Source organism: Arvicanthis niloticus, chromosome X (assembly GCF_011762505.2).
Source record: "Arvicanthis niloticus isolate mArvNil1 chromosome X, mArvNil1.pat.X, whole genome shotgun sequence".
NCBI lineage: Eukaryota > Metazoa > Chordata > Mammalia > Rodentia > Muridae > Arvicanthis > Arvicanthis niloticus.
In genome coordinates, this window is record NC_047679.1 from 63446270 (window position 1) to 63461519 (window position 15250).

The window sequence follows — 15250 nt, forward strand, 5'->3', positions numbered from 1 at the left end:
TTTTAAAGCAAAGTTTAGCATTTTCAGAAAACTTTTACTCTAAATATGCTAATATTGGGCGACTACAAATGAAATTGCACAAAGAAAAGAACTCACTAGTAAAGTGCAAGCTTACTATATTGTCTGTATTATAAAATGGATGATATTAAACAATAAGTAACTTCAAAGATAATTTAATAAATTTTATCTTTAGACAGTTACTAAGGTATATATTATGTTGGATTGGAATTTTTTACATTATTGGAGACAGAGTGGAGGAGTAGAATGATAACCCTCATTTCTATTCTACTGAGATTTTTAAGAAAAATACTAATGTGATTTATCTAAAAATTCAGTCTTTCTTCATTCTAATTGTGGTATCTGTTACGAAATAATTCTTTTATTATATATATATATTATATATAATATATTTGCATATATATATATGCAAAATATAAAAACCAAATCTTGTTTTCTCTTTGTTTCTAAATCTCTTTAAGACAGAACAAAATACATGTTTATATTTGTTATTTTCTGGGTGGAAATATTAAAGGTTTTTCCAAGACTACTGGCAATAGGTTGGTCAAAATTTTAAAATGACTGATCTACTGAACAGGAAATGAATTTCTAGGATGATGTAAAATAAAGATGATAGTGAGCCATATTTCAAAAAAGATACATTTTTATAAGTCAAAGCAATAACATCAGATATAAAGCTAATCTGGAGGCAATATCCTTTACAGCATTGTTCACTGGGGTTGAGTGAGGAAACTCGACTGGTCATTTAGTCCACACTCACAGTTTCAATTTAAGTCCCTTCTAAATCCTGACCTTTATTGAGGAAAATCCTAAGCATGAACAACTCCTTAATTAAGACTATGGGAGTACCTATGTAACCTTGTACGAACTTCAAACATACCTCTTAAATCTATAATAACATAATGAAACTTATAAACGTGTACTTCTATCAACTTACCTCATTTCTGATTGTCTTTTACATATAATTTACAAAAAATTATCACCTAAATTAAAATATATGCTTAGAATTCTCACCACTAGCCTGATTGTGCATTCCCTTAATCCTAATACTTGGGTGGCAGAGGAAGCCAGATCTCTGTAGATTTGAGGCCAACCTGTTCTACACAGAGAGTTTCAAGCCAGTCAGGACTACAAAATAAGACCCTATCTTAAAAACAAGAAATCTAATCACTGAGGCTCAATGTTGAATCACTTACCTAAAGTCTCTCACTCAGCAAAGGCAGGACTGTGAGATATAAGCCAAACTAGACTATACAATCTGTTTCTCCTCTCCTCCCCTCTTCTCCCCTCCGTTTTCCTTCCCTCTTCTTCCCTTCCCACCTCACCTTTCTCCTCCCTTCCCCGAATCTCCTCTCCTCACCTCTTCTCTTCCTCATCTCCTCTCCTCTCCCTTCCCCTCCTCTCCTCTCCCCTTCCCTCCTCTCCTCACCTCTCCCCTCCCCTCCCCTCCTCTCCTCTCCCCTCCTATTTCCTCCTCTCCTCCCCTCTCCTCTCCCCTCCTCTCCCCTCCCCTCCTTTCCCCTTCCCTCCTCTCTTTTCCCTCCTCTTCCCTCTTCTCTTCTCCTTCCACTATTCTCCTCACCTCTCCTCCCCCTCCCATCCCCTATTCTCCTCTCCTTTCATCTCCTCCCCTCCCCTCCCCTCCTCTCCCCTGTCTCCTCTCTTTTCTTCTCCTTCATATCTTCTCCTTACCTCTCCTCTCTTCTCTCCTCTGCCACCTTTCTTCTTCTCTTCTCTCCTGTCCCCTCACCTCTGTTCTGCCCTGTCATTTCCTCTCCTTTCTTTTCTTCTCCCTTCCCCTATCTCTGTCTCTGTATCGCTCTATTTCTCTCTCTCTTTCTTTCTGACACACCTTGCACACATGCATGCATGCATGTACACACACATCTGAATTTTAATTGAAAAGAATTCTAACCACTACTCACTAAGTTTATAAATAAAACTTAAACTGAACCATATAATTTAAGAGGTATTAAGATGTTACTGTAAGTGATTGGTAAATATGTGTCAGGATCATTTGCAAAGCTTATCAAAACACAGATTGTTGAGTATTCCCCAGTGTTCCTGGTACATAAAATCCAGGTTGAGGTTTGAGATTTTACAATTCTACCAAAAGATACTGTGATTGTGATGAAGCAAAGAGAATGGACTCCAGGAACTTTGTTCTATGTCACAATTAGTCAAAGTAAAAAAGATACCCTATAAAATGCTTTGGTTCCAAAAGCATAGATAATTCAGCCAAATCACAGCAAAAACTAATAGGAATTTATAAAATTGCTAGAAATTTAAACTACAAAAGAAATTTCAAACAAAATCTTTTATAAAAGCAAACACTACTTATGCATTTTAAGATTTCATTGTATAAAGTATTGGTACTCTATATTACTATATGTGGCTGAACATAACTTTAAAAAGTGTCTTTATAGTTATCAGTTCAACTGAGAATTTAGGCAAAATTGAAGACAAACACAAATGCAAGCATGCGTGCACACACGCACGCACACACACTTGTATGTATGTATGTATTCATACTAGAAACAGGTTGGGCAGGTGATACATGGTTATTTGTGGCCAATGTGTCAGAAGACAGCAGGTTGAAATTTTGCCCAGTATTAGGGTTTCAGGGAGATGCAGTTTAGCACCCTGGATAGATCCTTGAAAGCCTCTCAGATTTGAGTCCAAGACTCATCTAAGTATCATACCACCAGCACCCATTTTATTTTCCTTATTAAAATGTTTGATATTAATGAAGGCCATGCATGTATGTCATGCCAAGTACATAGGAAATCAAAACTAAAAGCTATTTTCATTCTCAAGTATTTAACAGAGGTTTTCAACTTTCCTGATGCTGTAACCCTTTAATACAGTTCCTCAGGTTGTGCTAAATCCAACCATAACATTGTTTTCGCTGCTACTTTGTGACTGTAATTTTGCTACTGAGAGGTGTCTCAGTTACAATACCATTGGAAATGTGTTTTCTGATAGTCACAACTCACAGGTTGGAACCTCTGATCTAGAATATCAAATAAATGATAAATATATGTTAGCATAACTCGAGCAACACAGAGATATCTATAATCCCAAAGAGTCCTATGAGAGTATTTAGACAAAACAAGACCTTTCAAAACAGGTATTGAATCTAGCAGAGTGACATATACATATTACTCCATCACTTGGAAAGCCAAAAAAAAGAAGAACAATTGCACGTTCAAGACAAGCCAGGGCTATAGTGAGACCTTGTCTTAAAAGCATGGGGGTTGGAGTACAGTTGAGCATAACAATGCACACTTGTAATCTTGACATGTAGTAAACTGAAACAAGAGGATACCAAGGTTGAAGTTGGCCTATGCTATATAGTAAGACTTTCAGATAGATAGATAAATAGATAGATAGATAGATAGATAGATAGATAGATAGATAATAAAAGAAGAAAATTAAAATATAAGTCTTTATAAAACCAAACATATTTGTCTCTTGGTATCTATGGTGGTTTCAGTGCAGGACCTTCCATAAGTTAATACTGAAGTTTCTTATTTAAATTGTATGAGCTTTGCACAAAATGTGTATATATGCTCTATGTACTTTCAACAATGTCTAAAATATTTATAATACCTCATGAAATGTAAATGCTACATAAATACATATGCTGTGTTTCTTAGTGAGTGCAAATGGAAAAGTTCAGTTTATTCAGTACAATAACAATCCTGTCAAGGTTTTGTACTGAATTTGTAGACAGAATCCATGAATGCAGAGGTACATGGATATGTAGAAATTCAATGTTCATTTGGCAATGTGTTTGGGGAGGTTGCACATCTACTTCACATCCTTTCAGAAACTATGTACACATTCTACAACTAAGCTACATCTCTACTACCTATATGGCTTTTTAAAAAATTGACTTAAATTCCAATTTTGAGATGTTTTCAAAGTCAATTTTTATAACAAATAGTTTTTAAATAGTCCTTTAAAATGCCCTCTATTTTAAAAGAACTTCAGTCCTACTTCTCAGATGTACACACTTTTGACTAGTCTATTGTGTTTCAATGAAAATTAAATAAAGATGAAACCTTACTCTTCAATAAAACTCCCAAAGTAGTATTTCTTGGCTCATAAATTTTAATCCATTTGGTGTAAATAATTTTCTGTTTATATAAAATTTCCAGAAACTGGTATGTTAGCACACAACTTTAATCTGAGCACATGGAGACAAAGGCAGGTATCTAAGTTCAAGGCTAGCCTGGTCTACAGAGCAAGCTCCAGGACAGCCAGGGCACAAATCAGGCACACAGTCCAATATATTAAAATGGGGAATTTAGAAATAAACCCATGCAGCTACAGCTAACTGATTTTTTGAGAGATCCCCAAAAGCATTCACGGAGGGGAGGAGCTTTTCAAAAAGTGGTTCTGGAAACTGGATATATACATCTATCTCCTTGCACAAAAATAAATTCAAATTGGATTAAAAAGCCCTTAATATAAACCCAGAGACTTGTTAATATTTCAAACTATAAACATAGAAACTTTCTGAATGGGACAACAGATTCTTGGAAAATACTAACAAGAATTGGCAAATAGAATTACATAGAATTAAAAGTTTGGTTTTATACACTGTTAAGAAAAAGACAAGACAGACCTAAGAGGAAAAAGTAAATTGAAATTATATGTAACCTTTATGTTTAAACAACTTGGCAATCCCTCTACCAAAGATTATACACTAATGAGAGGAAAACAAATGAGGAAATATTAAACATTATTAGAAATTAGTCATTAAAATCACAGTAAGATACAACTACATACTTACTAGAGTAACTAAAAACCAAACCACAAACTCAGGCAATAAAATGTTCTGAATAGTATGAGCCTACACAGAGCATTGTTACATTGTTCCTAAAAGAGCTAATTGCACAGCTAATTCAGAAATGTGTCTGCCTGTTTCCTAAAGTGTTCAATGTACGGATGTCTGACTTAGCATCCCACTCCTACACATTTACTAAGAGCAATTAAAATGTATGTTCCCACAGTAACCACTATGTGGATGTTTACAGGATTTTAGTTGTTTTGTTTTGCTTTGTTCTCTGGTACCAGAAATTGAACTCAGGGTCCCAGGCATGCTACATCAGTACTTTATCATTAAGATGCATCTATACCGCATTGAATTTTTAAAAATTGACTCACTAAATTGCCCATGATAGCTTTGAATATGCTGTGTGGTCCAGACTGGCCTTGAATTTAGAATCCTTGTGCCTTAGCCTCCAGATTAACTTGGGTTACAGATTTGAACTATGACCTTTGGCTGCATGTGAAAGTTTTTTTTAGCAGTTTTACCAATAATTCTTCAAACTGGAAATCCCCAAACAGCCCAAGTTGAAAATACATAAACAATGTGTGGAACAAATTCAACAATCAAAAGGATGGAACTAAATGGTAACAAAAAAAAATGGCAAATTACAAATTCATTTTTTCAGGTGAAAAAAAAGTCACATGAAAAGCTTCTCTGTATAATTTATGTACAAGATCTTGGAACATAGCAAATTCAGAAAAGGAAACATTCTAAGTGGTGGCTAGAGGCTAAAAGAAATGAATCTTACTCAAAGGCCTGAAGTTTGGTGGAATGATGAAAGTACTCTCTGGTTCTATTTACATTACTCAATGTGATTTAGTATATCAAAAGTATTTCTCAATAAGTCTGTCTTATAAGAATGTGCATTGCATAAACAAAAGGAACACCCAGATACACAAAGTATGACTAATAATTTAATAAAAAAAACAATGTAGTAGTACAAACCTGCTATTCTAGTAATTTGGAGGCTGAGACAGGATTGTGAATTCAAGGTTAGTATAGATCACATTGTAGGCTCTGTCTCTGAAACCAAGACTATACAGTAGACTTTGTCTCAAAAAATGATGAAAGGTAATGTTAAGAGTATTGATGGTAGAGTAGGGAGAAAAACAGGGGAACTTGAAAAAAGATATTCTGAGTTACAAGATTTTAATGGGTAGAGATGTTTACAACCATATTAGCCCTTGCAACCTTAGCTATGGGTGGAGATGTTTATGTGCTAATTGTATAAGCATACTTACACTCCTGTCTAGCAATAGCCTGTTCTGTCACCTGATTTTCCCCTCCCACTAACATATTGAGTCACTATACTTCCAGAGTTTCTGTGCAGCACAAGTAACATGCTCCCTGCAATTATACAGAGCACCTGAAAATTGAAGGCTAGAATGATTGCCCTGAAATGATATTTCCTAGAGATATACACTCCACCTGATAGATTTTAAGATACAATTTAAAAAATACTAAAATTTACATATTTTAACTTATATATTTTATTAGAATGTGGCTACATATTCCTTCAATTGCTTTATTAAGTGGTAGAGAAATTACCTATATCTCTTAAACATATTTCATTGGCTTTTCTTTAATATACAAGAGAAAAGGAAATAATTCTTTGAGTTCTCTTAGACTTCATTTGTTTTAATATGAAAAAAGGTGGTTAAAATGTGTATATATAGGAAAACAATCGTTTAAAATGCAGTATCACTATATGATATTTATGTAAATACAAATAGAACTAATTCTGAAAATATGTTCTCTAAAAGTACAAAATAATGCTGCTTCTTTTGCACTGATTTTTATAATTTCTTAAGACCATTTGGGTCTGTTATGGACTTTTTGAAGTAATTCCCCCAAAGAAGTAATACTTTAAATATTTTCAAACAGAAATGATAGCCATAAGACTAGTCTGTTCAGTAACTAGCACACCTCCCAATCAGGTGGCTGTGTGCCATTGCTAATTATCCAATTGCTTAATCTTAATTACACCTGTTTTTTTGGAAAGCAAATGTGTAGTAGAAGAGGTAGTCATTTATTAACATAGTCACACACTTGCATATACATATGTAATTTACTTAGGCTGCATATGCCCCAAAACAATTTAAGAAGCCACATTGTTTATCTTCACTGGAGCAAAGAAATGGAAATTAAATAAATGACTCAATTTAATAGAAGTTAAATTATCCACAGATATCATCCATCCCCTCTACATGGAATATATCAAATTGTAATAACCAGCTGAATGCCTCCATAGTACCCCAACTCCCTCAACTTCTCTTCCTTCTTTCCAAGCCCCTGTCGCTTCTGCCTCTCACTCCATCTTCATTTCTTGTTGTAATATTTTTTGACATACTTACTACCTGTTGGCCCTCAAAAGTTCCCGATTTCTGTTCCCTGCATTCTCTTCCTACTGCCTCTCTGTATCCTTACCAGGCCTCGTCTTTGCCTCCTGTCACCCTTTATTACCTTGTCCACTTTCCTGGTTCCCAGTTTTTCCTCTAATTTAAGATCCACTTACTAATAATTACCACCTGGCACTACACCCTGTATACATTTCAACCTCCTTTTCAGGATGTCTTTTTTTAATTTCTGCAGTTGAACTTATTCCAAAGTGGACATTCTAGTTTACTGGATGTATGAAACTCAAGCAACTCAAATTTTATGGCCTTTGGCTCATCAGGCCTTTGACTGAGTTCCTATTCTGATTTTGAAAACTAGTAAATATATTCTTTGCTATCCTCCTTACAACATATTAATATTAAATGAGGGTGCTAGAAAATTTTACCATATGATAAACTCTGTTTATAAAATTGACAGGAAGCATATATATCTTTGTTGGCCAAGATCATGGTTTTAGTACAAGGAATGGGATTGGGATTTTAAATATAAGATATTGATTTCAACAAGCCAATTTTTCATCCAATATCTCATCACATATCATAATTTTCCTATTCTTCTTATGTGCTACAATAAGGATTTATATCATGTGGATATGATAGTACCACAAAATCTAAATATTCTCGTATACTTATTAATGAGTGAGTAGTAGCTAAGCTACAGAAAAAAGAAAAATGATCAATATTTATAAAAATAGATAAACTTTGAGTATACATTGATGCAAGTCCCTGAAAGCATGCAGGCCAGCATATTATCTCTAGTAAATCACTTAGTGTGGCAATACTAAGCTCCAATAGCCAAAAAAGTTAATGCAACACATTTATCCAGTAAAAATATTAAGTCTATCAACAAATAAGTAGGGACAGCCAGAGTATTAGGCCACATAAGCTCACCCCTGACTACCATCTATTATAAACAACAGACAGACTCATCCATTTGCTCACACACAGTTTTCTTCATAGAATAATGATTATTTCTCATTCTTTTCCAGCCAAATTCAAGCCATTGTTACTTTATAAACCATACAGGAATGACTAGATATGTGAGTGTTTGCATTCCTGTCAATATCTCAAATAATGATACTTATCAGTCCTAATTGTCTTCCTCTAATATGGCTATTTACTCAGACTTGAATTACTGTCATACATTTATTTAGTGTGCAGTATGGAAAGGGAACAGTGCACTATTGATCTCAATTTGATTAGAACCAACACTCGAACATTTACTAGAGGCATGGGACTCTGTTTAGATTACATGATTTCCATCTAGCATAGAAGCTAATATGCCCCCAATTTTAAAAGCAGATTACTTTTGCTTTTCTGCCTGAACTTCTAAAAATAATCTGCATTTTATTTCCATGTATATTAGGTAAAATAGAATTAGGTCTATTACATATGGTACATCTTCTTTACTTGAATAAGTATCTGCTTTAGAAATATCCAGTCATCATGAAAAATAATCCTGTCTTGTTTTCTGAGATAAAAATCAAAGTGCCAGAAAATATTTAATCAATCTGACTTTATACCCATTATAGAAATAAGCTGTGTATCATCACCAATACAGGCTCTGGCAAGGTTTCTTTTTCAATATTGGCAAGAAGAATTATTTCTGGATAAAATATTTATGATTATTTCTTGCTTTAGTCTGCCCAAGAACTAAACAAAATGAGCAAGTTTGGTTTACATAAAGAATATAAAACTCATCCTACATTTCTGTTATATTCCTCCAATGAACCTAAGTTATCAATATAGTCCCCAAATACAATGTTGCAAAGAGGTTGGCATGGTCCAAAATGACAACTGACAACTCCCAGCACAGTAACTCTCTCTCTCTCTCTCTCCTGCTCTTCCAGAATCTTTAGAGTGCTATTTTTCTCCTTATGTGATATTTTTGAGGAGGGGAGGGAAGGAGAGGATTGTTTCCAAACGCTTAAAGAGTGTGTTAAAGAAAATAATTAGATACCTTCTTGCCAGGAATATTTGACTACAAATATAAGTCAGCATGATTTGTCTATATGGGGAAATTATTCGTAACAACATTTGATCTAGAAACATCTGATCTTCCTATAGAAAACATCAACAAGAGAAGATATGTTTGTCAAATCTTATTCTATATCCATTTACTTTTCCTCCTTGTTCATTTCTCTTTGCTGACCAAGCCTAAGATCAAATGCAAAGGAAAAATCCTAGCACTTACTGTGTTACAAGCCCCCTGTGTTGTTCTTATAGATTCTGTGTTTAAGAAAATATAAGCATGCAATGCAGGATACTTAGAACCCAGCATGCTCAGAGCCTAGAGTATGGGGCCGAGAGAAATTGAGTGAAAAGAAACTGGAGGAGACATATTAGGAAGAAAGAGGAGGAAGGAATGAAGAGACCATGGAAAAGCCTTGCAAAGGATATCATCTGACAAATTCAAGAAAGTATTCTGCCATTTAATTTTTTTTTAAATTTTTTTGTTTCAATGGATCATTATTCCAGTTGACATTCATGATCACTTTGAACATCTAATTTTATAATAGGATATTCAATCATAAATGTTAAAATACAAAAAATAAAATTCTAAGTAAATAAGTCAAAGGTCTGTTTTCTAGTTATATTGAGAGATAAAAGCTGTCTTGACAAAAATCCAACATCACTACATTTGATAATTTTTGCATATTATCATTTAACAATATATGTATTTATTCTTCTATCCATTCAACCAGAATTTCATGAGCATGTGCAGACACTGTCCTCCTCCTCCATCTTGATCCAGGCTCCTTTAGTCCCTTTGCACTCCTTCTTGTTACTTATTCAATTTTGCCAGGCACTGGTACCACGAGACAACAGGACAAACTGTTAGTTGAATAAGGATGATACCAATGAATGTGCCAATATGGACATAAAAACCCTACACAAAGGCAACTGAGGACAGCTGTGTTCTTCAAAGCACATATAATTATCTAAATAGTTAAAATATTAAAATTAACACATATTAAAGCTGGACATGGTAGTGCATTCCTTCAATTCCAGCAATTGGGAAGCAGAGGCAGACAGATCTCTAGGAATTTAAAGCTAGTCTAGTCTTCATAGAGAGTTCCATTATAGACAGAACTACATAGAGACCCTGTCTCAAAAAGTAAAAAATTAGCAGTATTTGTTACACAATTGTAATATTCTATTTAATCCAGATTGAATGATCAGGTAATTTTCCAAACAAAACTAATGAAATATGAATTTAGAGATGAACTGATTTTAGAAAGAGTTCAGAAAAATGAGGATTACAGATTTCATTAGGAAAAATAACTATGAATATCTATAGTCAAAGTATTCAGTGGTAACTTCAGGAGCTGGATGAGTTATCCAGGCATAAAAAATGAGTTCTGAGTATGCAGCTAAGAAACATGCATGAGAGCCTAGGTTCAGTCCCCAGCATCTGCTAAGTAAATAATCAAAGCTTCTTAGAAAACTGAGACTAAAGATCATTTAAATCCATGAGTTTGATGCCAGCCTATGTACACAGTAAGAACTCATCTCAAAATATAAAATAAAACAAAACATGTAGCATAATAATCCATTTCAAACTGTACCCAAAAGACTAAAAAATGTTTACATATTACAATATTTACTTTATCTTAGTCTCTAGCTCAGTAAATCCTTCATTCTCCCTACTAACTTTCTGACCCAGCCTGTCTTTAATTAATGATGACTCTCTAAGCATCTCTCAAACATAAGCATTAAATTTCTCTCTCTCTCTCTCTCTCTCTCTCTCTCTCTCTCTCTCTCTCTCTCTCTCTCTCTCTCTCTCTTTCTCTCTCTCTCTCTCTCTCTCACACACACACACACACACACAGAGAGAGAGAGAGAGAGAGAGAGAGAGAGAGAGAGAGAGAGAGAGAGAGAGAGTTTCTCTGTATATGTTAGTATCTCTCGGGTTCTAATGCTTTCTGGATGTCTGCTAAACATGAAAGAAACTTATTCAACTTAATTCAATGTGTCATAAACCTAACCAATCAATTTTCTCATCAGCAGGGTGATGTACTGAGATACTTGTGGGCAAATTGTTTTCACCATATACTGTATGGCTTTGGTCACTTTTGTTATCTTGCTTTTCACTTTTTAAATTTCTAAACTGATTTAATTATAAGTATTCTGTAGAGTAATTTTGAGGACTATAAAAGATAATGCCTACCATTACTTTGCAGAGAAGGAAGGTGATGATGAAGGGTATTTTATAAATGTGTAATATTCCAATGGCTATCCATTTTGTCATTGGCTGGCGTGATCACACATGTACAAAATCCAAATAGTCATATGGTCTGTTTCTTATAGTCAAAATACATCCTCAGTTCTAAAATTAAAATTCAGTGAATCTGTGCCTTGTGCCATAGTCACATTATCAGGGTAGATTTGCTTTCCTGGATGCCTGCTTTCTTATTAATGATAAAAAGTTAATCATGTTACACTTTCTATTGTTTTAAAGCACTTTTGTCAATAAAAGACTACTGTTGGTTTGTTTCTGTTCATAATTTAAGCTAACTGATGTTAGAATAAAATTAATGTTTGGTTCCTATAATCTCCTCCCCTATTCACCAGGATTCGAGGAGCTCTGCCTAATGTCTGGTTGTTGGTCCCTGTATCTACACCTATCAATATCTAAATGAAGCCTCTCTGATGATGATTATGGACACCACAAGAACACAGCCCACATAATCAACTAAGTGTGGTTCATAAGAGCTCAGAGAGACTGAACTATGACAATCAGGGAGCCTGCATAGGTCCAACCTAGGTCCTCTGCATATATTTTATTGTTGAGTAGCTTGGTGTTCTGGTGGGACTCCTAACAGTAGGAATAGGTGTTTCTCTGACTCCTTGACCCGCATTTGCGAACCTTTCCTTCTACTAGGTTTCCTCTTCCAGATTTAATATGAGGCTATGTGTCTAGTCTTAGTGTAATTTGTTATGCTGTGATTGGTTGATATCCCTGGAAAACCTACTCTTTTCTGAAGAGAAATAGAGATACAGTGAATCTGGGGGAGAGGAGAGGTAGGTAGGAGGGATTGGGAGAAAGAACTGGGGATGTAATATATATAAGAATAAATAAATAAAGATGCATATTGCAATGTGGAAGGGATTCACCTACCCGTGTTTGCAGCTTCCTATTAGTATGTCCCAGATTCTTTGTTTTGCTTCTACTTTAAATGCTAATTTTGGAGTCTCATGTTTTGTTATTGTATACCTTTAAACATTTTTACAATAAATACAAGAAACATCTGGAATCTGTCATGTTTCCTTCTTTCTTAATTGTCCTTATAACAAATTTTTAAAATTCACACTTATTTTTCAAGAATTTTTTCTTATGAAAATTCAGCAAATCACTTATTTAATTACTTATCACTAATTCAGTCAATGTTCAGGCCAAATCAAAGTAGAAGTTGAAGATTTAAGCAGTTTTCTGAACAAATGCTACATTTGTAAATATTTAACACCACATTTTTTCCAGTTTTCAGGCAAAACTCACAGTTTGCTTAAAATATCCAGGTACTATAATTGAGGTCAAAGAGGTCATCTTTTTGTTTGAATCATGTAGATAATTGCTTCAATTCTCCACTTCACTTTGTGTGAAGTAAGTAATTGAGTGAAATTTCAACTGAACATTTTACTGGAAAAAAAAAGTCAAAAATGAGTGTTGATTATCTTTAAGCCCAAACAAGTAGCTAATTGCCTGAAATTACCAGTTGCTTGGTCATGCAACCTTGGTACATTTAGACATATCTATGATGAAATTGGAGAAAGAAAAATAAACATCACTTCAGCATGCCTACCACAGCTTTCAATCATATGCACTCGATGAGTTAATAGCACACTAAAAATGGCCACTTTCCTCCAATTTCTGGTTTCATCTCTTAAAATAAATGCTTAAAAGAACTTATGCCTATATATAATAAAAAATGAGAACAGCTTAGCAGCCTAATTTATTTCAACCAATTGTCACAAACATTTGGTTTGCATGCAGAGAAAAATTATCTAAGTAAGAACTAGTGTAATCTGATAAAACAAAAATGTGATGATTAACTAGAAATATTTTCATATATATCATCTTCATTTTGCTAGAATACGTCTTGGATGTTAAGCTAAACAAATGAAAAATGTGTAGGCACACTGGAAACCAGGGGCACGGAATGAGGGTGGTGTTAAATATTTACAAATGTAAACGAGGTCTGGGAAATCTTAAAGTCTATGAAGTTGTTTAAAAACCCCCAAGGGCAAATGCTATCAAACTTATAATGAGAAACAAAATGGATGTTTAGGAATCCAATTTTCCCCTTTGAACTGGTGAATGAACCTTATTTCACAGACTTATATTACTTAAACAGCTTTCTAAAAATCTACTAATACACTGTCCACTTTGCTATATGACTAGTCTGTACTAAAATCATTTCATAATGGTAGCTTTTTGTCTTATTCTAACAAAGCTCAAAGGGGGAAATTTCATCTATATTTCAAGTAATACTAACTTTTCAGTATTTTAAAGTGAGACCTGTACTATGCTATAGCAACCTTGACTTACTACATGTTATCAGTCATCTCATTAAGGCTGATTTGAATAGAAATGTTTAGGAGTTGTCTGACCCATTCCTTCTACCCTCATATAATGCCTCTCCAACTATTTAAGGACTTATAATTCAGTTAACCCTTCAGGTCTTTTTGTTGTCTTATACAAAGACAATTTTCTAAGAATTTGAAAGGGATCCTTTTGGTTTGTTTTCCATAGACCTTCCCCAAATACTCCATATTTTACATAGATAGGTCATAGGTGCTGAGACTTCCTGTAAAAGGCATGATAAAACCTTAGATACAAAATATGTCATGACTATATCTCAGACCCTCTATGTTATTAATAATATAACTATATGTTGGACCATGTTTGTGACCATAGGACATTGTTTTATTAGTATGTTTGACCTATAGTTCTCATGGGCCTTACACAATTATTTGTTATATTGATACATACCCAGTTCAGGACCATCTTGTACTCATTTCCATAATCTGGTATTCCTCTGGATTTGAGTTTGCCTTTAATAGACTTTGTCATGTTTATTTTTACCCACATCAGCTTGTCGACATTGTTTGGAATACCAATCTTAACCCATTTCCCCAACCCCAACTCTGAAAAGACAGACTGGACTGAACATATATAAATTCTTTAGTAGCAAATATACTGCTCTTTGCACACAGTCATCCCACATTCTACATTACACACCCTTCTACTACTTAGCCATAGCCTATGAAAGTTCAATACCATATTTCTAGATATTCTTACCCGACTCTTGGATCGTCGACGACATCCAAAAAATGGAAGGCAGAACAGGTTCAAGTTAGAACTGGACTTGTGGCCAGATGGTGTGTGCCGTGTCCTTCTAAAATTCAGCATGATTCAAAGTGGGTTTGTCTGGAAAAAAAAATTGACTAGGGGTGAAACAGTGAAAGGTTTGTGAAACATAGCAAGCAATTTAATACATGAGGAAGGAGAAGACACACGGTGGGAGTTCTAAAATTTTGAAATTTCACCGTAACCCCTGCTCTCTGGGGACTCTGTAGTATATTTTCTAAAAACCACAGCAACCCATGTTACCTCTTTTCTTGAAAAGAAGAACAGAATGGTGAACGAGAGTCTAACCCCTACAAAACCTAGCCTCACATGTCCCTCAGACTCAGAAAAAGAAAATAGGCCACATTATTCTCTCTTCCTCTATTTTCTCTTGGGACATTCATTTACCCTTTCTTATTTAAATTCTTGGCATTCCCATCTCAGAACTGTCTCTATCCTTGGGCAGTTCCTGTCATAAATATACCCTTCCACATCAGCTCAGACCTTCTTGGCTACCAGCCAGTTGGCCAGTTTCCTTCTACCAATAACTAGATTCCCCCCTAATTATACAACATTTAGATGCTACAAATATCAATATGAGTAATCAGTTTGAATGATGGACCCAACTGACAACATACAGTATAT

General features: G+C 34.6%; 1 protein-coding gene across 1 annotated transcript in view; it reads right to left on the reverse strand.

Annotated features, from left to right (window-relative positions):
• The window catches only part of Rps6ka6 (ribosomal protein S6 kinase A6), a 98666-nt gene extending 83997 nt beyond the window's left edge, over window positions 1-14669 (reverse strand). The window contains exon 1 of the mRNA XM_076919114.1: window positions 14558-14669. Within this exon, the coding sequence (XP_076775229.1) occupies window positions 14558-14668 (111 nt within the window). The 5' untranslated portion in view covers window position 14669. The remainder of the gene's footprint in view (window positions 1-14557) is intronic.
• Window positions 14670-15250: the final 581 nt, after the last annotated feature.